This window comes from Cardiocondyla obscurior, linkage group LG21, assembly GCF_019399895.1.
Source record: "Cardiocondyla obscurior isolate alpha-2009 linkage group LG21, Cobs3.1, whole genome shotgun sequence".
Lineage (NCBI taxonomy): Eukaryota > Metazoa > Arthropoda > Insecta > Hymenoptera > Formicidae > Cardiocondyla > Cardiocondyla obscurior.
In genome coordinates this window covers 273,856-298,943 of record NC_091884.1, presented here as the reverse complement: position 1 = coordinate 298,943, position 25,088 = coordinate 273,856, and the positions used below count along the sequence as shown (strand labels likewise).

Here is a 25,088-nt window from a genome sequence, read left to right as displayed (position 1 = left end):
TCGTATAGCGCGTCTCGCGCAAGAGAAACTAAGAGAAATGAGAAAAGCCGCCCCGGAAACGTAAAGCCATCGATACGCGTCGATCCGCGAATGGTTTCGGAATCGCAGGCGGGCACGTTGAAACTTGGACGAGCGCGAAAGAGTATTCCCCAGCTTCCAGCTTAGGAACGTTTCCATTCGTTACGTCGATGACAAAACACTTGGACCGCAATATTTAAAATTGCCGAATCTCGTCGGCCAATTTGTACGAGATATTCAAACGCCGACGGTCAGAAAGGCCTTTGCGCGATTCGGGGAGGAAATAAAAATGCTACGAGCGCGGTGGAATTTTTTGATGAGCCGCGAATATCGGGGGCGCCGAGAAAAGTGCGGAAAAAGGAAAAAGGACACCGCGGAGGACTTGATCGATCGGCGATAACTCAATATCCTTGAAAAGCGCACAATGCATCGTAATTGCGAACGGAGGTCACGAGCGAAGTTAATGACCGCGTCGAAATGGTGCTTTTGTTATTTTTTAGATCACGTTAGCCGAGAAATGCGCGGCGCGGAATGTTTCATCAAAACATAGATTTTAATAAAAAAATTTATTAACAACGGAGATAGTTCGGAAAAATATCTATCGGCGGAGATAAAACGCAGACGAGAAACCGGGAAACCTCACTGTGCTACTTATCGGTATTTTATCGCTAACTTTCGTAATTCACTGCTTGAGTGACCGTTCTTGACACGAGAGTATTCTCACATAAATATGCTACGCGATGTGCATAAATACGCTTACTGTTCTCCCTCTCGTAGCGTGAGAGAACGTACGCGTACGATTCACCGCGCAAAATTGACTGTTAAATAGTCGCGGTCCTTACAGAAACGACCCTGCTAAATATATCTATTAAATTAAAATAAATTGCATATCGTTATATAATTATAAAACACATTACCGTGTCAATCCGTTCGTAATAAATCAACTTTTTATATCTTCACGTAATTACATATTAAAAAAAATAATAATAATATTAATATTGATATACAATACGTTGATTTAATTTTTTTTTTAATATAAGGATCTTTTCGAGATTTTATTTTGCAAAACGTTTGCGATCGATACGCCGAACTATGATCAGGCAATGATTTCATTACAATAGATTTTAAATAAAGAATCAAACGCGTTTCGTTCATCTAGGTTTAAATTATCGAGCAATGTAACCGCGCAATAATAGGAATAGAAGCGTATTGAAATCCGGTTCAAAATCGCGTTTTGCGTCCGTGATTGTTGCAAGCCCGGCCAGTATTATCGTCATTAATACGATTATCATTATCGTCATTAGCGCGGATGTTCCATGCAGCGCACGAACGAGCAATCTCTTCGCGAAACCATCGACGACGCGTGATCGTGCCCCGATAGCGGACTTTCCGCTTCCGGTACTACCGTAATCGGCAACGGAGATTTCTCCCACCGGTTATCACTTCTAAAGCCCGAGCTCGATAAACGGCATGTATCTAAGCTCGCGATAAGAGCCATTCGACTATCGTTGAATTTCCCGCGTTGAACTCGATCGGAGATTCAACATCGTCGACTCGAAGTTTAAATAAAATGTCTCGGTCATCTTTTTCCACGAGAAATATTTTCACCGAGACACATGATTTTACTTTGGTGCGTTGAAAGATAACATTTTTAATTACGATGATATAAATGATAAAATAATATTATCAGTTGCATAAATGCAATTATGCAAAAGTCTAAACTATTTTTTTTCTCTCCCCCCCCGCGATTAAGTATTAATCATTTAGCGTCCACGTTTAAATTATTCATTTATTTAATTTTTTTATTTTTAGTCCTTCGAGTCTTCTGCGAATCGCTTGCTTGAACAATTTCGTAATGCTCAGCTCGGATTATATCGTTACCAAACTAGCCCTCCCCACGTACCTTTCCCGTACACCGACTTCCATACATGTAATCGCGCACGTCTGTCGCACGTGTGGCAATGTCAAAGTTAACCTTGTCCATTTACACCCAGCCTTCATGCCCGAATGATTAAACGCAAAGAAATACGTAGCAGCGGACCCAGAAAACATCGCGGCACTGCACGCGAGTTCAGCGCGCACGAAATTTTACCTCGAGTCACTCTCCGCCTTGCGCAAAGCTAAATAGAAAACGACAGCTAATTATCGATTCCGTTGTTTAATTACCAATTATTCGGAGTTCGTTGGCTCGCTTTGTTGAAAAATAAATCGCGGTGTAAAAGAGAGAATGGATAAAAAAGTTGGTTCGCATCGAAACGTCGTCCAGTGCTAGGCGGCACGCCGAACCGGAATAGTTTTCTTCACAATTATAAAGAAGTTAATGACTAAATAAAGACGTGATAGATACAGGCTGTCGCCTGCCAAGTCAATCCTCTCGTATACCCTCCCTCCTCCCTCTCAGAATGTTTTCCGGATCGTTAAACAGCATGTCGAGCAAGCGTGTCGCTCATTGACCCTCATGTTCCAAGGATGTCCGATGGAAATCGACTGGCGAACATACGTACGTTCAACGTCGTCGCGCCGAGAGAATTGTATAAAAATTAATTAATAACTTTACCATATTCTTAACAAGAAATATACTCGATCCAATTATTTTTATCACCGTAACAATCGACTCAACGATATTTATCCGTCAGGAATATCGTAAGAATATCCTAGTCAATGCCAAAAGTTACTACATATCGTTCTCAACGAGCGAAATAATCCCGTGAAATAATTGCTGCTTCGAAACGCTATAAAAAACCTCTTGAGTTTTTCTTTTTTTTTTTTTTTTTTTGTTTGTTTGTTTGTTTTTCTCGGTAAAGAAAAAGTAATAACGATGTCGTTTTCAAGCGTATTTCTTCAAACTTTTCTTTTCCACTTTGTGTCGCTTCGAAGGAAGCAAAAGAGCGCGTTATTGACGGGTTTTTCTGCGAAATCCAGCATCATTGTCCAACAAAACACTATCACGAGAGGATACAGAGACAAGAGCGTGTCTCGTTGTCGTCGGAGGCACGCGCGAGAGTCACTTGAGACGAGATAAGAATCTCCGAGATTTCCCCGATGATAAACAAACCGAGCATCTCAAAAAAAAAAATCTACTTTATTTTTTTAAGTTTATTTAATTCTAAGTTTTCAGTCGTATGTTAAACAAATGAGATTCTGCAGAAAAGGATTTTAAATGAAATTAGTATTATTCTCATTACTTTTTATAACAATTTTCCGCTAATCGAAGTGGCTCGAAATATTTTTCAGCATTTGCTTCAGTTCGGTTATCGCGACGGAATATTCTAAGCTATTTACCTATTCCATATTATTCCCTGTATCTGTGAGATAACACGAGTTTCTCTCAAAGGCGTCCTCTAATCATCCAAAGACATTCAAACGTTCAGATAGCGAAGCCAATGTAAAATGCGTTGAGCAACGCTCTTATCTCTTTCTCACTCTCTCTCTCTCTCTTTCTCCTCCTCCTCTCTCTTTCGCTTTCTCGCTCTTCGTCGCGAGCGTCGAAACGAGATGAACAGAGCAATAATAATTCGCGAGCGTAATCATCGATCGACTCGTTCTTTTCGCAAGTGTGCGGGCTGTGTTTTATTAAATTCTTTTACTTTTTTTTTTTTTTCGCAAGAGTTTACCGAGGCCGGCGCCGACGTTGGAAGGTCAGCCGCCTCGTGAATCTCGCGTTACGGAATAAAAGATGCACGTTACTCACCGGGATGACTCGTCGCGCGCTCTCCTTCTCGCTCGCTCCTCCCGTCGCTCGTACCTCCGCCGGATCCGTCGAGCGTCGTGGAATTCGGCGATACGAGCCACGCACTTTCCTGGCCGCGCACTTCGTACCTCGCAGCACTTTCGCGGCCGACGCACTTCGCGGTGCCTCGCACTTTCCGCGACGTAGCCGGCGCGAGGTATCCTCGACGAACGCGGACGTACAGCCGGACGATCCGCTTCGCGCGGCCCCCGGGAAACCGTATCTGTCTCTCTTTCTCCCGTTCCCTTCCGCGAGCGAGCGGACCGTGCGCGGAGATACGATATCGATACAAACCTCGGGCCGTCATGCACTGACTGCCGGCGCCCGCCGCCACTGCCACCGCCGCCGCGACCTTTCCATCGCGCATATCGCCGTCGGTGCTCGCGCACGTCCACCAAGTTCAAACGGTTTCACTTGGCGCCAATGACCTCTGTCACCGCGCCGGTAAACTACGCCGTCTTTTTACCGATCGGAAATTATTTATCCTCGCACTTGTAAATTGAATCTCAAATTAATTAGGAACATTTATCGCGATGAATATGTATACTTCATACGTGCTCGTTTTCTCTTTCAAAATAGATTAATATGTCTTTTTTTTTATTTTATAGTGACGAAAGCTTCTTTGACGCTTCAATGTGCGCTAAACTGTCGGTCATATGCATATCTCTAAAAAAAAAAAGAAAAAAAAGACGAAGAAGCATTAAAAAATGAAAGTTTATTATTAATCGGTGTATAGTTATATAATATACTTACAATTTGTGGAATCCTCGGTAATCTGTATTCTTCGTAAATCTCTTGGGAAAGAACAAAAATCTTCTAACGAAATACTAACGATTTTACACAGAGAAAATTAGCAAATCCAGTGCCGGTGAATTTATACCTACTCTGTATATACTGTAAATCTGCCTTTATCTTACGCCGTCTATCAGTTACGATTGGCTGTATTGTCTCTGATTAAGAGATAGCCAACTTAAAGAAGTAGAAGAAGGTTTTTACAAACAGTCCGGTTGAGATAACCTATATTGGTATGGCACATGTTAGAAGGACCACGATAATCTTGAATTTTAGACAGTCACAAAAAACAAAAAGAAAAAAAAGGGAAAGAGAGGTCGTTCTGTGATTTATTCTTCAAATTAAGGTTCGTTTTTTTGGCCGCTGGTAGCCCAAACGTTAAATCTGTAAACAATATCTTTATGTCATTTTTTGCTTAGCAGATCTCGTTGGCGTTCCGCTCGGTGATGAATTTTTCAATTTTCACTTCGCCGTATTGTTAAAACAACAGCATGATGGCACGAAACATTAAACGTAACGTTTGCAATTGTGATTTACTTGTTTTAGATTATTTTAAATGGCAAAGAATAAAGTCAAGAAAAAAGTTACGAAGATGAAACCCAAGTCCAAAACAAATAATAAGAGATTGCAAATGCTGATAAATTTTATAATCGTCGTACTAGTTGCAGCTTGTTGCAGTTGGTATGGATATTTTGAAACAAGCATCACTACTCCATATGATGCAACTAAGGTATATAATCTAATTTTCAATTAAACATTTTTTTTTTTTTTAATTTCAAGATCTTGCATTATAAATATAATTATAAACATATACTGCACTGTGTGATGCAATGTAAAACAAATATTTGTAGATTTTAATTTTGTAATTTAATATTTAATAAATTAGCTAAATATAATTATAAACATATACTACACTGTGTGATGCAGTGTAAAATAATTGTAGATTTTAATTTTGTTAATCTAATATTTAACAAATTAGCTAGTAAATACATCTGGATTAGATGATCCAGATAGATATTGGGGAACTTACCGACCTGGAGTATATTTTGGCTTAAAAACAAGAGACCCACATTCCTTGGTGACTGGTTTAATGTGGTATTTGCCACGTGTTTTACGCAATTATAGAAGTGGGTTTAGACATTGGTGCGATCAAGGCGATAAATTAGACAGGTATAGTAAGGCAAGATCTTCTTTTGTCAAAAATAATTTTTACCTGCAACTAATCGAAGTTTTAATATTAGGTATTCGTGGTTGGAGCACGATGGGCGAACGTTTGGAGTTCAAGAAATAGTAGACAATGAATTAATTATAAGGACAACGTTCGTTAAAAAGCTTGGTGGATATCACGGTGGTGACTGGACTGCGAGAATTGCGGTATCACCGAAAAAAGAACGAGTCGAAGAAGATATGTCGTTATTATTTTACACGGCGATTGAAGAAGGCACGAAAGGTTGGATAAAAACTAATTTAGGAGATTATAGTCGTTTAACAGGAATGAAAGGACATACGAAAGGATTAGGATCTTTTGTTATTAACGTAAATTTAATAAACGGTACGGTAGAAGAGCATTCCTTTTTAACGACAATTGCTCCTGGTCTAAATGTGTTGAAGGAAACGGTTCTGCAAAATCTCCGCGTCGTAACTCGAAAAGAATCTATGGAGAAACACGTGGTTTTAGCTGGGGAACAATTGCCTTTTCTGACCGAAGGCAAGAAGAAGGATCCGAATTTCATCGTCACTCAAGTGACGGGAAAAGTCCCTTTTGAAATTGAAATTAATTTCGAATCTGGCAGTTTCAGTAACAGGATAGAGAAATTAACAGGCAGGAAATATGACGAGGCTCTTAAGGAACACAGAGAGCTATTCTCAAAGAAGTTTGAAAATATTTTTAAGTTAAAGTCTAAGGGATACACGGACGATGAAATAACATTCGCGAAGATGGCATTCTCGAATCTCATCGGCTCGATAGGTTACTTTTATGGAACTCTTCAAGTGCAGGCCGAAGAACCTGTGCCTCACCGGAATGTATCTTTGTATACCGCCGTGCCAAGCAGAAGTTTCTTCCCACGAGGTTTCCTATGGGACGAAGGTTTTCACGGCTTACTAATCTCGATCTGGGACACGGAAATGGAATTGGATATCATAAGTCATTGGTTTGATTTGATGAATGTTGAAGGCTGGATACCAAGAGAAATAATCTTAGGTCAAGAAGCTCTGGCAAAAGTACCCAAAGAATTTGTAATTCAAAACAAACGGCACGCAAATCCACCTACGTTTTTTTTTACTTTGGACTTTATACTTCGGCATAAAAAGCAAAATTTGCTGCAATATAATTTTCAATTACTTGACAAGTTATATCCACGGTTGCAGACATGGTTCTCGTGGTTCAACGTCACGCAAGTTGGCGAGCTGCCCGGTACATACAGATGGCGAGGTAGAGATGAGAAGACCACCAGAGAATTGAATCCCAAAACGCTCCCATCTGGTTTGGACGACTACCCCAGGGCTTCCCATCCAAGTAATATCGAACGTCACGTTGATTTGCGTTGCTGGATTGCATTTGCCGCTCGCGTTATGGCTAAAATCGCCGAAGCGTTGCGTTATTCCGGAGCTAAGTATCAAGAAACGTTCCAGTATCTATCTGACAATAATTTATTAAATGAATTACATTGGTCACCGAATGCGCAAACGTACGCTGATTACGGTTTGCATACTGACAAGGTGGTTCTACGAAAAATTGCTTCACCATCTCGTAAGCCGGAAACTAATGTACAACTGCCAGAAATGAGGCGCGTCGCCTTCGAAAATCCGTCTTTGAAATTCGTCGACACAACGTTCGGATACGTATCGTTGTTTCCTTTCATTCTGGAGATCATCGAGCCCAATTCGTCACAATTGGGAAAAATACTGCAGGATTTACGAGATCCCGATTTGTTGTGGACAAAGTATGGAGTACGATCGCTCGCGAAAACGTCGCCTTTATACATGAAATATAATACGGAACACGACCCGCCTTATTGGCGTGGTCCTATCTGGATAAATCTAAATTACTTGATAGTACGAGCTGCGTATCATTATTCTAATGTGACGGGACCGTATCGGGAAAGCGCGAAAAGATTGTATCAGGAGCTACGAAAAAATTTGATACAGAATATTATCATGCAATACAGAAAGACTGGATATTTGTGGGAGCATTATGATAATATGGAGGGACAGGGCAAAGGAAGCCACCCTTTTACCGGCTGGACTTCTTTAATCGTACTACTTATGGCAGAAATATATTAAATCATATTTTTAATAATTTTTATATTTTTTATTGATCTTAGCATTGTTAGTATAATATAGTACAGCATACTCGTAAGCATACTCGCTCACGTTACCGTCACTCTAATATAATTTTTACTACATATTTGTACAACATATATTTTTATATTCATCAATCAAGTCCAAGTATCTTTTGCCGCGTTGGAAAACGTCACTCGTGTGCGCCAGGTATCATTTTATTCTCGTTTACCGAATATTAAGCGAGGATAGAATGATATACTCGAACACTCGAGTAATATTCTCGAACGCAGCCTTTAAATTTATTTCATTGTATATGCGAGACATAGAAGAGCCTCTCATTGTCGCGTTTAAATACAGCGCCGCCATCTTGCCAAGATGGTGGTCATATGGTCCGGCGCGGAGTGGAGGGACGACTTCTGCCGTTTCCGCGCATCGGTCGTGGGTCGCGACCTCGGGAACTTGGTTACGGCGCGGCGCGGCGCGGACGATGACGATGACGATGGCCTCGGCCGCGCTTGCTTGACTTGGTTTAGCTTGGCGACGGCCGCGCGCCGCTTCGGGAATGTGATCATCGCAGGCCAGCTACATACAGGTAGATAGAAGCTTTTAGTTTTTAACTTCAGTTCGATGTCGTGCCGTTCGCGGTAGGGCTCTGCCGTACGTCGACGCCGCGACTGAACTTCCCCTTCTTCGAGGTCGAACGCGCGCGTCCCTCGCGCGTTTTGCAGTACGTACCGATCGGCACAGACGTATGCTGTACTGTACGTAGTTCTTTCCCGTGCGAGCTACGTTACATCGCGCCGAGCGGAGTACGCGCATTTTTTTTTTTTTTTTCCCTCTCTCCCGATCTTTCGCTTTCTTTCTCTTTCTTCTCGAGGCCCGATAGTGGCGCGACAGATGAGAGCGCAAGGAGCGGTAGCGCGCACTGGTTGCTGCGTTCTATCGACTCCTCGTCCTCTTCGAGGAGCTCGAGCGGGGATAAAGTCGAGTGCCGCCGCGAGCCCGTCGTGTGCTATGCCAGTATAAATATTGTTCTGTCGCTGGACCCAGCCGCGGCTACTCCACCTCAGTTTTCTTACGAGAATCCTCTTTCGTTCCCTTTTTTCCAATATATTTTGTGCTCTCTCTTTCTCTTTCGCTCTTTCTCTCTCTTTCTTTCTCTCACTCACTCTCTCTCACTCGCTCTTTCTCATCCACCCAATCTTTCCCTTCTTGAATTCCTCATTGTCTCGTCGCTAGCCGGAGCAGCGGCCTCGCTCGATGCAGCTCCCTCGAACGTGCCGAGCAACAGTGTCGCGCGTGAATTCGAGGGTGTGTGATAACCTCGCAGTGATAACCGCGGAGCTCGTACGGTGACTTAATCACCCGCGGTAGAATGATCCGAGTGCTCATCCCGTGCAATCCAGCAGGACGCGGCACGTCCGGCGAACCGCGGTGACCGTGCCGCTCTGTCATCTGTTTCCAAGAAAAGAGCGAGTGCGGGAGGGAGAGGGCGAAGTAGGGAAGAGAAAGAGAGGAGGAGGGGGGGGGAGGGGAGAGACGGAAAAAGAAAGAGCGAGAAAGAGAGACAGCGAGAGGACTGGCCTCTACCTGCCGTGCAATCAGGACTCCGTGCATGTGTATAGTGCTATGGCTCGCCGTCGGTGGTTCCTCGCCGCCTTCGTTACAGCGGAACCCGAATGCGTGCGCGAACGCGAGCGTACCCCTCTCGCCTGACCCGCCTGACCGGCCTACCCGTAAGGGTGCCTCCACACACGTGAGATCAGTTGACACGCGGGAACCGTCGCCGTCCTAGTCGAGGAGAGGCATTACCGCGGTTAATGAACGGAACCAACGTCGGTCGACCGTCCAATCAGCTCTTAGGTAAGACCCCATGACTTTCAACCATTCGCTTCTTTCACCATCCCTCTTTTCTTTATGTCGTATTCTTCTTTTTTTTTTTTTTTTTTTTTCCCCCGATCTATTCGTCTTTTCTTTTTCGCCTCCGGCTATCGGTCGAGCCTCGCTCGCCGCCACCCGAAAGAACTCGTCTTCGAACGGAGAATAAAGTCTCCTCGGTTCGTCGAACTCGCCTGCATCTCGTGAGGAAAGCACGTGGTGCGGAAAGGCGACGGGCTTCTCGTCTCGGACGCCAATAGTAGGAATTTTATTTAGAAAACCGACCGCTGTGGGGGTTCATACTCGGTTGCTCGATTTCGTTCGCGCGGCGCGTATCCGATAACCGGTTGATAATCGTGAAATTGTATTAATTTCCCCCGTGCTCGGTGAAGCGTCCACGCGTGCTGTAAATAATTCCGATAGTTTTACGTAAACGCTGAACTGCTCGAAAGGCGCGCGCCGAAGCTACAATCGCACCTTTCATTCCTTATTAATATTACTTTACGGAGATTTTTTTTCTTTCTTTCTTTTTCAATAATTGAGACAAGAACCTCGTCGCCGTGGGCGTTGAGTGAAATCTCTTTATCGCATCCGCAGTTGATACGCTTACGCGGTTCCGATATCAGATCTCGCGTTGCTGCACCGCATTTTTCACGGCGCATTGTAAACAGGTGATCTTGACAGTCTCCTTCCTCGAAACGTATGCGGTGCACGTGCACCGTGGCGCGTATCTCGCAAGGCATTCCCTTTGTCTGGCGCTTCGCGCCGCTGTGAACGCCGCTTAACTCAGGTGCGCGTGCACAAAGAGGCATCTTCGATGATGCATCTCGCGGCTGGCATCTCGCGCGGCGGAAACGACGTCCCTCCCTCTCGGTATCGCGAGCTAACCGCGAGCGGCTCACCGGACTTCTGAAACGCGAGGCCTGCGATCGGCTCGCGTGCTGGAAAAAAAAAAAGAGTTCCTCTTTCGTAAAGAGAAAAAAAAAAAAAACAAGGTACGGTTTTGCGCCAAGGACGTCTCTCCTTACTTTGAAATTGTCGCGGATTGTCCGTATATGGTTCCTCGACGGTGGGAAATAATTTTCTTTACGTCTAATCGCGGCGCAGCAGGAATTTTAGATTCGAGGCACATAGATTCGCGTTACTATTGTTTGACCATCGCGTGTTCGTATCGCGAAACGAAAAGTTTGGTTCGACGTATAATCGGCGAACGAAGTTTTTTTTTTTCTTCTTTTTCTTTTTTCTTTTTTTTTTCTCTGGATTGCCGAGTGTACGACAATTATTTTTATTTGTTTCACCGAGTTATGTAAATTCCTGTTCCGCTATTTAAATGTACATTCCTTTATATTTTTATGTAAGTAATTCTGCAATTATCGGACGTAGAATATTTTCGATGGGAAACCGTTTCTCTTTTTTAAGAATTCATGAAGTTTCTGATTTCGTATTCGCGCTCTGACGGCATTACATCAAATCGCGGATAAATTGGATCGTTATGGTGAATTACTGCACGCCTACGGTAAACATACCCGCGGTGTTCCGTGAATGAAACAGCAGCCCATGCGCTTACGATAGGAAATCAACGCTTACAAGTTATCGTGTACCTTTTAAGTGGATCGAAAATGACTATATGTGCAGCGTAGTCACGAACGCACGTTTAAGTAACGCGTATCACGCATGTATCACGCTGATCGTGCCGCGGCTCGCTTATTTTCATCTCCGACTTCGAATTTCACTCTCAATAAAAAATAAACGTGACGGCGTCTCGCAAAAGTATACTAATCATTAAAAAAAAAAAAATTCTGTTTTAAATTGGAAGAAAAAAAAAAAAAAAAAAGAAGGAGAAAGAGAAGGAACTTAAATTTTAATTGAACCTTCCCTTCGTCCAACCCGGTGAGAATTGTTTCAGCCTTTTAGATTGAAAGCAATGATTTGCGCATTCCGTCACGCCGCGGAAAAGTCGTGCAAACGTCATCGCTCACGGCGCTCTATATTTAATTTCACTGTCCGGCATCTTGGACATTTATTCGAGTACTTTGAAGTCCTTTTGAAATTCGAACGGCTAGTTCATTCGTCGGGGGACGAGCGGTTCGCTAGCGAGGACATTTATCGATGCATAAGAATGCTAATGGGTCGTTTATTGTAATTGCAGCCAGGCTGGACGAGCGTAGTCGAATGCAGCTGGGCTCAGCATGCCCTCTAAGAAGCAATACAACCTCGTACATAATGACGAGTACGACACGCGAATACCGCTGCACAGCGAGGAGGCGTTCCACCGCGGAATCGTGTTCCACGCCAAGGTAATCTGGGGTGATTTCTTATCCACCTCGATTCATACTCTCGATTCTGAGACTCCGCGAACGTCGATTCCGCGCCCACCGTCTTTTCGCCTTTCAGATCCGCGTCCGAGAGCTTGCACCGAAAATACGATATTTCCCCGTATGTTAAAGACGTTAAAAATCTTTAAGGAACGTTAAGCTGGAAAGAGGCCGTTAAACGTTTTACTGCCAGACTCGCGGATCGAACGATCTCACCCTGAAAATTTATGGAAAACTCGGGCCCGGAACGGCTGCGCTTTACGAGAGAGAGAGAGAGAGATATCGATCTCACCATTGACGCAAACGCTATCGAATCGCCCCGATAACGATTAGACGCGTATTTCTAATTGCGAAGGCTCCTTCACTCCGTGCGCTTTGCGCCGTGCGAGTGCACGCTTTCAGAAAATAGCAACACTAACGGTCGATAGCGTTTCACGTCAGAGGAAAATGTATGTCGACTATAAACCACGCTTCGTTCCTCTGACCGCCGCCGCGATGGGAACGAAAGCATCTGCTTCGACATGGTTGCGCTGAAAAAGAATTTTCGCGTCTTCCTAGTCCCGTTCGGAGCCGAGGGTATCGCAAGACAGTCGACGTAATGACGCGAAATGGGAGAAATTAGTTCACCCCGGTGAAAGACACCTCGTGGAAACGTGCCGCGGCGGTTAAGTATTCCCGAAGAGGAAAAAAAAAAACCGTATAAGGGAGAAAAAGAAAACGCGACGCGCAAGGCCGGTATCTTATTCTGCTATCTGTTTCTGGTATTGTTTCTCACAATGGGCAGTAAAGAGCTCGCGGCGATCCTTTCGCAACGGGAATCTTCGACGACGGTGAAACGTGGACACCGCGGCGCTTCCCGGCCTCTACAACGAAATCGATTCTCGGAAGCTGGCCAATCGCGCGAATAATAATATTTTTACGTCGCCGCCGTCGTCGTCGTCGATGCTGCCGTCGTCGATGGTGCAACAATTGCGACGACGATACCGGCTGACTTTATTTTTGGACGACGATGCCGTTTCGCGCACACCGCAACGTCATCGTATCGTGCACACGTGTTTATTTCGGTGGCACTTGGCCTGAGAAAGGTTAAAGCTTTTGTCCGTAAATCCCGCACGCCGCCCCGTCCGCCCGGAGGTTGCCGATTTTTCATTTACGCCACGTCGTTGACGTCCGCGGTTACGTAGGAAAGCTCCACGAGCGAGCATTTTTCTTCAACCTTCCCGGTTCACAGAACTTGAAAACGCCGTCGTTTCATTTATCTCGCAATGACGGCTAAGTATCCTGAGAATAAGAATTTCACGAGAAACGGGGATATCTTGCGAATTCAATTATCTCTGCGACCGATCTTTCCGGGAGAATTTTCCTTTTTATTATCACGAAATCCACGAAGGAAATAAGACGCTGTATGTCATTTTTAAAAAGCAATTTTGTCTGGCTTATGAATTAAGCGGATTTATAGCCGTAAAAATCACCTTCATATCGCGCAATATTTTATACGAGAATTCGTGCTCATAATGCTATTCAAAAATCAAATTGTAGTGGTTGGTCTATAAATACAGATCGATAGTCCGCCGAAAGGAAAAAGAAACTTGGCTATTAATATTACATTTGCGTACGCATATATTCGTAGACTTGTAACGCAGGGAAACAGGCCCGATAGCGGAATTTATTTCGATCTACGTAGGTTACATAGGGGATGCCGGGAGTCACCATTCGTGCAATTTAACTATCTTCTTCTTCTAATGTGTGGCATTGCAGAAAAAGAAAAAGAAAAAAAAGAGCGCTAAATTGCACGAGTAACGATTTCCCGAACGCACCCATAGCACGTCGATTTGAACGGATCAACTAGAGGCACGCGAGATTGAAGTAAAAATTTTCAGGCACATGAAATAGCTCTTGCACGATTCGCAGTTGGTTATCGCGAGACGCGCCGCGGCTATCGATCGCAAATTTACAAAGAGACCGTCGTCTTCCTGTCGCAAGCGTGTGCGTGGGAGAGCACCACGTGTGCGTCGAATCACCCGAACACGTGGAGCCTAAGACCATCGCTTTCAATGGGGGAATTCTAAATACAGATCGCCGGACCGTAGTGCCCCACCCGCGATATCATTGTGACAACGTAACATATGCAGGCCGTTTTGTAAATGCGAGCGGCGTACGTAGCGAAACCGAAATCCCATTGCGAGGCCGTAAAACGCGTAATATTAATTCTCCCACCCGAATAATTAACGGATCATGTCGCGCGATCACCGTTCCTTTTAATTTCAGGCAGAAAATGTGTCCCGAGATGCTGGAATAATTGTATCGGTTAATCGTTGCCTCAGCTGACCGTTACGTTTTCTCTGTTTCAGTTCATCGGCTCCATGGAGGTTCCGCGACCGACTAGCCGAGTGGAGATCGTGGCGGCGATGCGAAGAATCCGCGTGAGTACGCGTAATAGTTAATTAACCCAGTTACGGAGGCAGCGCGGACGCGGCTCCGCCTTCGTAACCGCGGGATCGCCTCGTTTAACGCAAACTCATTTGATTCCGCAGTATGAATTTAAGGCCAAAGGGATCAAGAAAAAGAAAGTGACGCTGGAAGTCTCGGTGGACGGGCTGAAAGTCACCCTACGGAAGAAGAAGGTAATCTTCACGATTTTTGCACGCGGAAACGTTTATTCCGGTGACGCTGAATGTTAGATCTTGACGATGCGATGTCGACGTAAGAAAAAATAAAAATTTAAAAAAAATGATCAACGTCATTCGTATCGAGGGAGGAAAATGACGAGGAGAAAAAAAAAAAAAAAGTCGCATACACTCAATGACGCGCATTTCGTAACAGTTGCAATTTATAACGAGAAATGATTTTGGACAAGAGCCACGTTGTATTCGTACTGATACACGCGGCCACTATATATTCTCGATCCTATACACACTACAGATAGTGGTAACAGCCAATATTAGCTAATAATATTCTCCAAGTAATCGACTCGCCGTTCGTGATCTTTTTGCAGAAGAAACAGCAGCAGTGGATGGACGAGAATAAAATATACTTGATGCACCATCCGATTTACAGGTGAGATTCGCGGTTGCGTTCGCTCGATCATAACTGTTTCCTTACCGAGTTGATTTACGTTTATTACATATTATTTTTTTTGTTCCTTCGAAATTATGTAATATTGAAAATAACGCGCCTAAAAACAATCCTGTTATCGTCGCATCCTACAGGAAATCTCGGGAAACGCGACACGCGATGTTAGGATACCATGAAATCATTTTTAAATCAAGCAAGAACTTACATTATTTTTTTCTTCTTTCTTTTTTTACAGGATATTCTATGTCTCCCATGACAGTCACGATTTGAAAATATTCAGTTACATCGCCCGTGACGGAAGCAGCAATACTTTCAAGTGCAACGTCTTCAAATCTAGCAAAAAGGTGAGTCTCAATTTGATCTCCGCGATAAATAACTTAATCGGTCCGTCACATTTCACTGAGCTTCCTAGGTCGAACGCGTATTACACCGAGAGAGAGAAAAAAAAAAAATAATATCCACCGACGTCACGCGCTATTATTTCAAGGTTCGCTTCTCCTCGCCGTTCAAGGAAAGCATAATGAACACACGCGTAATGAGACGAAAGCTGGTCGAGTTCCTCGGCTAGACGGACCTCCATCCATTTTTCTTCTATTTCCGCAAGTCCATTTCGCTGTGCAACAGCCGGCGCAAGATTTACATGTCGCGCACGTGCGTGGATCGTAACATACACACGTACGGGACCGCGACAATTGACGGCGGCCCGCGTCGTCCGTCGGCTGGCGCTTCATCAACTTACGTTATTGTAAACCTATAAATAAACGCGGGTGGCTCCTCGGCGGCACCCCGCCGCGCGGAGGCGGAGGGCCGGGGACCGCCGCGCTCGCGCTGCATCCCTCTCGAAGTGAGAGTGTATTTTCGCCTTTTCGCGTGGGCGAAAGGGATGGCCCCGCGGACCACGGGGAGGAAGCGTGGTAACGAGACCACGAGATCGCCAGGAACGCGAGGGAGGGACGTTGTCGTTTTGTCGCGTATTTGCAGTGGCAGCTTGGTACCGTTTGGCACCGAGTTATTAAAATAGTCCGATATGTAGACCGGCGCGTAGATCTTCCGGCGACGTCGGTGTCCGCCGCCGTTCCACGGATCCGGAAACTAGTAAAGGGGTAGAGAACTTTTAGCTATCGACGATTCTTCGCTCTGCGAATTTTCGTGAGTATTTTTTTTTTTTTTTTTCTTTTTTTTGAAGTCGCTCGAGAGGAAGATCTCCTCTGTAAATTCTCCGGGAATTCTTTTAATACGTGTCCATTGCTTCTCGCAAATATATGCACGCGCATCTCAAGCGTCGTCTCGCACGGACGATAGGTATCAGTGAACATGTCGAGACATTTTCGTATCTCTTTGTTGATTATTTGGGGATTTCGGTCGCTTTGAAAATCTAGGTGAATCCAAAAATAGCCGGCGGCCATAGGAGACGATATATCTAGGATGTCGCAAAAATATCCGCGTCGGCCGAAGTTTTGAACTTGCGATACCGGACGAAAGTTCCGAAAAGGCTTGTCTCGACTTGTCGTTCTCCGCCAGTTAGTCCTATTTGCTATCTTTTGCGCCGACTTCGTGAGAACTCTCGAGGATGACTGCACCCAACTCTTTTTAACAGACGAAACTTCCGGCTCTTTCTTTTTATTTTATTTCATCTTTTCCTCGAGACAGGAACTCGGTCTTGCGTAATAAAATCGTCTATTTTCGGCGCTACTTCCCCTTTTAGTTATTTTCTCTTGGAATTCTTCGCCGTCCGTTGCCGTTTGGCGGCTCCACTTTGAACTTGGTGCGCCGTGAACTTCAGCGGCCCGTAGAACGTAACGTAATAATTTTACATGTCGTACACCTATAGACTGACTTGAAGGATTGTCGGCGAACGAGTTTGTTACACTCGCGTGGTCGATACGTAGAGGCGGAGCACTTTCGCGGGGCTACGTAAGATAATTGTAAATTGTCACAGGAGAACGCTCGCCACGCGACGATCTATAATTTATAATTCAACCGGGGAGGGATATAAGAGCTCTGCCAAACGGTCGACCGTTAAATGGCGCGCCGCACGGATGGACTGTAAAATAGCGTAACGTTATGCGAATTTCGCGAGCGTCCTCATCACTTGCCGCGTTCTCCATTGACGGTCCACGCGCGATTCGCCCCGTACGCCCGAGCTGCCGGGTTTACTTTTGGACGCGGAAAACAGAAATGCAAAAGCACACGCTGCGCCTTGCTCTTCTTCGGTCTAGTCAATTTCCATCAATCTCATGGAACAAAGGCTTGAGTAAACGTTAATTAACGGAACAAACGGAGCGCACATCGAGGAAGTTATTAACATGAAAAAGATTCTATGCGTTGCGCGTACGGAAAATAGATCAATATGAAACCGGAGAAATACAAACTGGATGTTTGATATTAAAAAAAAAAAAAAGTCGCGTAAGGCTTAATAATATATTACATCGCGAAAAAAGAAATGTGAATCGTATGTTTGACTAAAATGGACATAAGATTGTTTAAGCAAATTGTTTTTTTTTTTTATTAATAATTTTTATTAATAATTGTTTTAAATTTTTTAAATTAATTGTAATGGTCCCAGTTGCGATGAAATAGAAACGCAATTGCTCGAACAACTTGTACAACAATGCAGTTAATCCGAGAATAATCGCTTGTCTATATCCCGATTCTACACGGGATATCGAGCAGATCGCCCACGGCCGCGGTTCGTGTATCAGAAGTGACCGATTTAAATCTAGAATCCTTAAGTAAGTTCCCGCGGCTATTTACTCACCGCTTTCACTCCATTTGCTACAGCAGTTAAGAGAGCGCCGGGCCGATAAATCAACGGCATAGCTTCCGCTCGAGGAAACAAAGAGAGAGAAAGAAAAAAATGGGAAAAAAAAAGAAAAAAAAAATAGCGTAGCGTACGGGGATGCGTCCCGCAATGAAATAGAAAAAGGTGAATCAATCAATCAATCTCGAGATGACTCGTAAACGAGGGTCGCGCTTGGCTCGCGCGAACGGGGTGAGCGAGCAAAAGGGGGTGGGGAGGGGGAGGACGAGGAGGTGCCATTGAGCGGGGCCGAAAGCGAGAATATTAATGCGCTTATAAATAAACCGGAGGAAAAAGTCCGACGCGTATAGCCCCGACTGCGGGCCGACGACGTGCTTGCGGGCCTCCGCCACGCCGCGCCGGCCAAGAAACCGCGGTAGGAAGCCGCACAGTTAACTTCGGCTCTCGCAGCGCACTCCGTTCGCGAACGGGCTTATATACAATTCCGCGGAGCCGAGCCGGTCCACCCGGCCCTCTCTTTCGTTCAGTTTTTCTCTTTGGAGCTTTCCTGGCGGCTGGTCGCCCGACATCCGGGGACGCGCGAGGGTGGATCTCATCGCCAAGGAACCCCCGCGGGGTTGGAACTCCGCGCGAAGTCGCGGAACCGAACGCCGGCGGTCCCCCGTTTCGTGATTAAACGACCTAGTCGCGAATTAAGAGACGCGCGGAGTGACGTGCGAGTGGAAATAGGAATTGTTTGATTACGATATCGCGGCTGCGTAACATGACAGCGCTAAAGCCGTAAGAGATTCACGCGCGGAATAAAACGTCCCCGTTGAGGATGTGTATATATGTCCAGTGATTTTGACGATTAAACAGTGATACGTGCGTGTTGAGACACGTGATAACCCAAGGCTCCGAACGGCGAACTGACGGGTTTATTTTCACGCCTTCCCACGAGCTGTGGCCGCACGGTGCGTGCTTACGTGCGTAATGTTAAAAAAGAATAATTTCATAACACATTTATAGCACATTTATATTCGTCACATCATTGACTATTATATAGATTCGTTTCTTTTTTTTTTCCTCTTTTTAATTGATTAACTTATGCAAAATCTTGTGTCGAAGTCGCGCGAACTGGGGACGTCGAAAGATGTTACAATATAACGTCACAATGAGCGAGCGTTCGCGTAGACGACGCGATTCGCCGCAGTTTCGAATTACGCACAATTTAGCGGGGAATTTGCCAGATTGGAAATCTACGGCGACTATTTATATAAATGAAAACTCCGCGCGGACAGTTTTAATGGACGGGCGGCGTCGATTTCTTTAGATTCGCGGCGCATCGCAGATTCGCGATGTAGCGCGGATGTAAAGGGATTAAATAAATGAATAGATAAATTAGACGGGCAGTTTTCCCCGCGGGACCAGGGGCGGGATTCCACGATTTCGCGTCAGCGGTTACTATCGTCCATCGGGAAATTGTCAATTTTGGTGAAACGGCGATTGCGTTATTATCGTTGAAGGCGACGAGAGGCCAGGGATAATGCATTTTAGACATCCGCAAATGTTTACTTAATATAATTCGCGCGAAATATGCACGCGTTTTGCATATATCGACGTTCTTGCATCCGTCTAATGGACAGTCGTGTTATTTTATACGAAAAGATTATGTTTTCATAATTTTATACTCGCACGGGACGTCCAGGGAGAAAAGCGCTCGCGAAGCCGCGTATCCCGAACACGTATATCGTTCTCTGAATCGCGACAGTTGTTATTAGTTGTTAAAAGGATCTGTTCGTTTAAGCAAAACGTGAACTCGTCTTAATGTTACATTAGGCTACGGCCTAATGTAACATTAAGACGAAGTATCCGATTTAAAGATGAGTAACACCGCGGAGGAATCTAAAAGTGTATAAATAATTTATATTCGGCGCGAGAAAATTAATACGTTTTCGAGGGAACGGACGATGAAATTGTATTCTACGTTTAATTGGGAATACATTTCTCTTTTTTTCTTTTTTTTTTCTGACATAATGTTAATTGCAAATTACATCACCTGGAGGATTAAAACGCCACGATAATAAACGGGGATATCTTGAGATCCGCGTGTCAGATTGAAATGCAAAAAAAGACGGAGTGTCGTACTTATTTTTAAATCTTCGAACTTGACGTTGAATCGCTCTCGTATACATTAACCCGCTCGGTATATAAAACTTTATGCGTGTTTACTTTTTTCATGATCTCGACAGGGGCTGAAATAAGTTCAAAGAAACTCGACCGGAGTAAACGATTCGTCTTTGCGATGCGAAGCGACGAATTGTCTAAATAAAAAGAATGTAGCCCGCGAGGAGAGATCGCGCGCGATGGATGGCAGCATCGACGGCTGCGAACGCGTGAAAATTGGAAGCGGACGCGAGATACGATCGTAAGCCATGCTGAAGAATTCCTTGAGGAACGTGGCGATGGCCTCGTCCGAGCCGTCAACCCCAGCGGGCTCTAGTCTTAGCAACCCTCTAAGCTTCGAAACGACGCCCAGGCCACGTAAGAAGCTTTCGTTCAAGGAGCCGGAGACTTTCAACGGCTTGAAAATGCGCAAGCCGTCGACCCGGCCGAAGCTGTTGCACACGCAGAGCGTGGACCTCAGCTTCGACGAAAATCCTTTCGAGGAGGAAAACGAGGACCTCGATGAGCTCGAGGTAAAGATCCCTCAAACTCGAACGCGACTCGTTTTTTATTCATAGACGCAATATCTGTTCAAACGATTGAACGGAGTGAATTATCGAGAAAGTAGCCGACGTAGGAAGCTCGCTGATATGTTTTTCGTAATATTCATTGAATCTAAAATTTTGTACTATCTTTTTTCTTTTTTTTCTACATAAAAGGTATTTAATAACCGCAATAGTATAAGATAAATTTGATTTAATTAGAGTCAAGCGATGAGGGTAGTCCGAACGGTTGGGCAAGCTTTCGAGGTGTGCCATAAGTTAAGCATAAACAACACTACGGAGGAACGAGGAGAAAAAGACGGGGAGAATCATGGTGAGAATTACGGCGACGTTTACGAGGACCAAGACGAAATTCCTAATGAGCAGTCTCAGCCTTCTCCGTCGCCGGTGCACAAAGGTGAATGTCAACGATGCGTTGTCGTAGTCGCTCCTTAAAGTATCTCGTATCTTTGTTTTTAATTCCGTGCCAGAAATAATTTTAACAAAATCAACCATTAGCGTTTTCTCCCCTTTGATCTTTTTTGCTTTCATCTTCGGCTCTGTTTATAATCGGCCGGTCGCCTCTCTTGCATTTCAGACATATCATTGTTAGGAGATACCGAGGACTCGGTGCCGGAGCAAACGTCCGTTACCTGTCTACTTCGATCGCACGATGGTCCAGCGACGACGACCTCTACCTCACCAATTAGACAGTCGCCATCGGTGAGACAATCAGACGCCTATAAATAGAATTTAATCAGCGCGCGTGTTATTTTTAAAATGAAAATCATTATTAACCGAATCCAAACTACGCAAATGAAAGATACTTTGTGAGACAGCTTTGGCAGCTACGGTGAAGTCAAAGCCTTAAAATAAAATAGCTCGTTGTCTTCCTCTCGCTTTACGGTAGCGTATTGTTTACCACTTTTCAAACTCTGCCATTGGTACAACTCGTAAATTTCAAGACGTCTCTTTGCGCTCTGTTTCGCAATAGAGTCTTACTTTCTTATGAGTCTCGAGACAATTTATACACTTTAAAGCGACTCTTGCATTAAATGTTTTTTTTCTTCTTTTTCTTTTTTAACATATATGTGATTTTTATATTTCGATTTTATTATATATATACATTTTTTCAGGGCACGGTGACCTCCGAGTGCGGAGGTTTATTGGTGGGAGGCGAGTTAACAGCCCTGAAACACGAAATCCAGCTCCTACGTGAACGTTTGGAGCAGCAGAGTCAACAAACCAGAGCTGCCGTTGCCCATGCGCGACTTCTTCAAGATCAGCTGGCGGCGGAAACGGCAGCGCGCGTCGAAGCTCAGGTATAAATAAGTGAATCAATTACCAGAACACATAAATATTTCGCCAACACTTGCCTACGCGGGATTTATCGCCGGATAATCGAACCTAATTTACCAAAGCGAACTTAATTTGTCAAAGCAAACCTAATTCGACCGAAATATAAGAATTCATTACGTTTAACGATTATTTTCTATCCTTTCATTCTCTTTTTTTTCTTTCAGGCGAGGACGCACCAACTTCTAGTGCAGAATAAAGAATTGCTAGAACACATAAGTGCGTTGGTAGCCCATTTGAGGGAACAGGAGCGTGTTTCCGGCCACGTTACCTCGCAGTCGCAAATCCCGACGCCCGCATCCATGCAGCCGAACGCGGCGGTTTCCGATCTGTCGAGCCTCGGCCAGGTAACGCTCTATCGAATTCCATGACACGAGTGCTCCAGCGGAGTTTGGAACCGAAGCACCGACTGACCGAAACGCCGTTGCATTTCGATTAACGTTTAACAGAATGCATTTTGTACTTCCTTTTTTTTTTTTCTTCTCTCTTTTTTTTCTCTCTCTTTTAATACCGTTAACGCCTTTTGTATTTTTCCTTTTTTCTATTTTTTTTAACTTTATAATAAAACATTTTGTACACATTTTTTTTAGGTTTGCGCTCCCTTTCTCCCGACCGTCCTATACTTTGTATCAGCGAATGTGTGCGTATCTCCGGAATGTTCCTTTTACGTGATGACTTAGCGGTGCACCCACTATGTTTTAGGCGTTTTCGTTTGGTGCCGATCAGACGTCGACAACGAAAACAGCTTCGGCTATTTGCATTTTTTGCGCGAGCATTTGTGCGTCGACCCTCACGGCGCAAAAATTGCAAAGCAACAATCAGAAAGACCGCTGATCGAAATCTGTACTAACATCAGTAAAAATAATCGCGAGGAGAAAAATAAGTTTTCGTACATTGCGTGTATACCTTCTTGTCTCTCGATTACTTACACGTGCATTTTCATCGAGGTATCTAATATGCGATGAAATGTATTTCATGCTAAGATGCGACTAATCTAATAACAAATTAAGCACCAGTGTGACGGTGTTGTCTAACAGGTCTTTACGCAGGACTTTGGAGTACGCGCTGCCAACGAGTGCTAGGTAATATTATCACTTATTACTAAGATTTATCAGTGTAAAATGTGTGAATGATCACTGTCAGACGTTGAAAGATAGCTTGGATTCAAAATATCTATAAATAAAACATCTCGTAATAGAAAGCGGCACGAGAACAAAGATACACAAAGTGAAGAACTTTAAATGTAATATATATCTTTTGGATAATTTGCATTTTCTAATATGTGCCAATTAAAGGATTCGCATTTATTTAAATACACAAGATTTTCAAAAATTAAAAGTATAAAATAATCGAGAAATATTCTTTCCTTTCTTTAAGAGGGAAAGTCTGTCTCTTGGATGTCGTGGCTCGGTTTAAAGATCTTGTTTCTCAAAGTGTGTGTTCTGGGTAGTGCCAGCGGACCGGGGGCCAAAGTTCACCATGGGAATTGGAACCGCCAACTTTTCCATACTGCACATATCCGTCGGAATCGTTATATTCTGGTGGTCTTGGCGCCATGGGGATTCAAAGTAATAATTCCGCCGCGGATCAGTTGCAGTTCCAAACGCAGCTGCTGGAGAGACTGCACAATCTAAGCCCGTTTCAACCTCAGAGATCGCCCTACAATACTCCGTCGCCGTACACGATGGGCCCAAGTCTACTTCTACCTCCATGCAGCGGCCCGACAGTGAGTAATTATTATAAGGCTCTGTTCAGGGGCTTTAATTTTCCTACAAGTAAAACTCTGATTTACGTATTTTCAACAATATATAATTAATAAATGTAAATTATTTTTATTTTAATTTTATCAATTTTATTTGTTAAATAATTTATTCGAGCCCCACAAATCTCGCTTCATTAATTTTCGAAAGGCATCTCTTTTGCAACTTTTTTAGAATTCAGCCCAGCTGTCTCCGAATTCCCTGCGAGTCTCCCAACCGAACAGCTTTTCCTCGTCGCCAATTATGACTCATAAACACGAAAGCTACGGAGCAGATAATTCGGATAACGCTTTCATAAAGCCATTGCCGTGCACCAACGATAGAAACGTGGCTCATCCATCGGCTGACGTTAAGACCAAGCAAGATCGACCGAATCCGCAGGATACTTCCGAAGTGCCGCCGATAATTTTAGATCCCCCGCCGCAAGGTAAACGCACGGACAACACGGTGAAAAAAATCAGCACGAAACAAAGTTTGATTGCTCACGGCACGCAAGACAGCAAGAACAGTTTGCAGAGCCTGAAAGGTTTGGCGACCATCCTGCGATCTTCAGGTCCGCCGCCTTCCCGCACGACAAGCGCTCGATTACCTTCGCGCAATGACGCGATTAGCGAAATACAGCGTACGACCTGGACCCGCCACACAACCAAATGACAGGACACCTTTTTTTTTATGGCAATGCGAATTTGCTTGATCTTCGTCATTTCGTCGGAATTCGAAGTAATGTGTTCCAATTGTATGCTATCGTTACGGGAAGAGTTACGCGTGGCTTGAGAATTTATTTAACGGACGACAGGGTTTGCATTTCCTCCTTGATCGCTCAAACTCGTATCTCGAATGTTACATTTAGAGATTTTTAACATTATACTTAATATATATATATTATATATAACTTTTCGATATATAAAACAGGGTTGTAAAAGAACTGTCGAATTGTCAAGTAAAAATTTGTTGCCAAGACGAATTTCGAGAACATTTTTTACAAAAATTTACTAGAGATCCAAGTCTGTCAATGCGGAGTCAATAAATGATCGTAATATAATGGTTATTCCTGTGACAAACGCGATAATCGCGATTTCAATATTGTACATTCGTTTGCGTCTTACGAGAGGTATCGCTTGTGGAGTGTTTCGTAAAGATTAAAATAGGAGTCGCATTCGAGGCGGATTAGCGGATGCGTATCTCGCACGTCTCGCATGTCCGAAGAGACGGATTGTAATACGTAATTCGTACATTTATTCGTATCGCGACATTTACAGTATACTACCGTGTATAAAATCAAATCGCCGTTTAGAGGACGAACTTGTGCCAAAAGTACCAATCGTCTTAAGAGAGTTTATTTTCAGTATATTTTTAAGTAATGTAAAAATAAAGATAAGCGTGATCCTAGAGTTGCAACAGTTGTGTACTTACTATTCCCGTTCTTGCACA

At 44.1% G+C, this 25,088-nt stretch overlaps 3 protein-coding genes across 14 annotated transcripts in view; 2 read left to right on the top strand and 1 right to left on the bottom strand.

Annotated features, from left to right (window-relative positions):
• The window catches only part of LOC139110616 (amyloid beta A4 precursor protein-binding family B member 1-interacting protein), a 98,525-nt gene extending 94,483 nt beyond the window's left edge, over nt 1-4,042 (bottom strand). The window contains exon 1 of the mRNA XM_070670480.1: nt 3,710-4,042. The gene's annotated coding sequence lies outside the window, so the exon portion shown is untranslated. The remainder of the gene's footprint in view (nt 1-3,709) is intronic.
• Nucleotides 1-7,841, top strand: part of LOC139110621 (mannosyl-oligosaccharide glucosidase-like) — an 84,833-nt gene extending 76,992 nt beyond the window's left edge. For 2 of the 8 annotated variants that reach the window (XM_070670494.1, XM_070670492.1), the window contains 3 exons: nt 5,087-5,270; nt 5,520-5,710; nt 5,782-7,841. In XM_070670494.1, the coding sequence (XP_070526595.1) occupies nt 5,097-5,270; nt 5,520-5,710; nt 5,782-7,825 (2,409 nt within the window). In that variant the 5' untranslated portion in view covers nt 5,087-5,096 and the 3' untranslated portion in view covers nt 7,826-7,841. Of the gene's footprint in view, nt 1-4,382; nt 5,271-5,519; nt 5,711-5,781 lie in introns of those variants that run through there. The other 6 variants (XM_070670489.1, XM_070670491.1, XM_070670493.1 and 3 more) reach the window with 6 other exon arrangements.
• LOC139110624 (carboxyl-terminal PDZ ligand of neuronal nitric oxide synthase protein) lies at nt 5,849-25,048 on the top strand. Of its 5 annotated transcripts, XM_070670500.1 has the most exons (13): nt 5,849-5,990; nt 8,183-8,417; nt 11,853-12,000; nt 14,370-14,441; nt 14,553-14,642; nt 15,014-15,075; nt 15,329-15,437; nt 20,764-20,959; nt 21,140-21,264; nt 21,678-21,863; nt 22,065-22,244; nt 23,348-23,623; nt 23,832-25,048. In XM_070670500.1, the coding sequence occupies exons 3-13, from the start codon at nt 11,893-11,895 to the stop codon at nt 24,309-24,311; spliced, it is 1,884 nt and encodes a 627-aa protein (XP_070526601.1). In that variant the 5' UTR covers nt 5,849-5,990; nt 8,183-8,417; nt 11,853-11,892; the 3' UTR covers nt 24,312-25,048. The 5 variants fall into 5 exon arrangements, with proteins under 5 accessions (XP_070526601.1, XP_070526602.1, XP_070526600.1 ...); XM_070670501.1 differs by lacking the exon at nt 8,183-8,417 and having other exon boundaries at nt 5,887-5,990; XM_070670499.1 differs by lacking the exons at nt 5,849-5,990; nt 8,183-8,417 and adding an exon at nt 8,447-9,688.
• The last annotated feature ends 40 nt before the right edge of the window (nt 25,049-25,088 follow it).

What these genes read in the sequence shown, in the direction of transcription:
- LOC139110624 (XM_070670500.1), top strand. Translation starts at nt 11,893, where the DNA reads ATGCCCTCTAAGAAGCAATACAACCTCGTACATAATGACGAGTACGAC. An exon ending in TCACCCTACGGAAGAAGAAG is followed by an intron (nt 14,643 to 15,013) that starts GTAATCTTCACG and finishes ATCTTTTTGCAG; the next exon opens with AAGAAACAGCAGCAGTGGAT. An exon ending in CAGCGCGCGTCGAAGCTCAG is followed by an intron (nt 21,864 to 22,064) that starts GTATAAATAAGT and finishes TTTTTCTTTCAG; the next exon opens with GCGAGGACGCACCAACTTCT.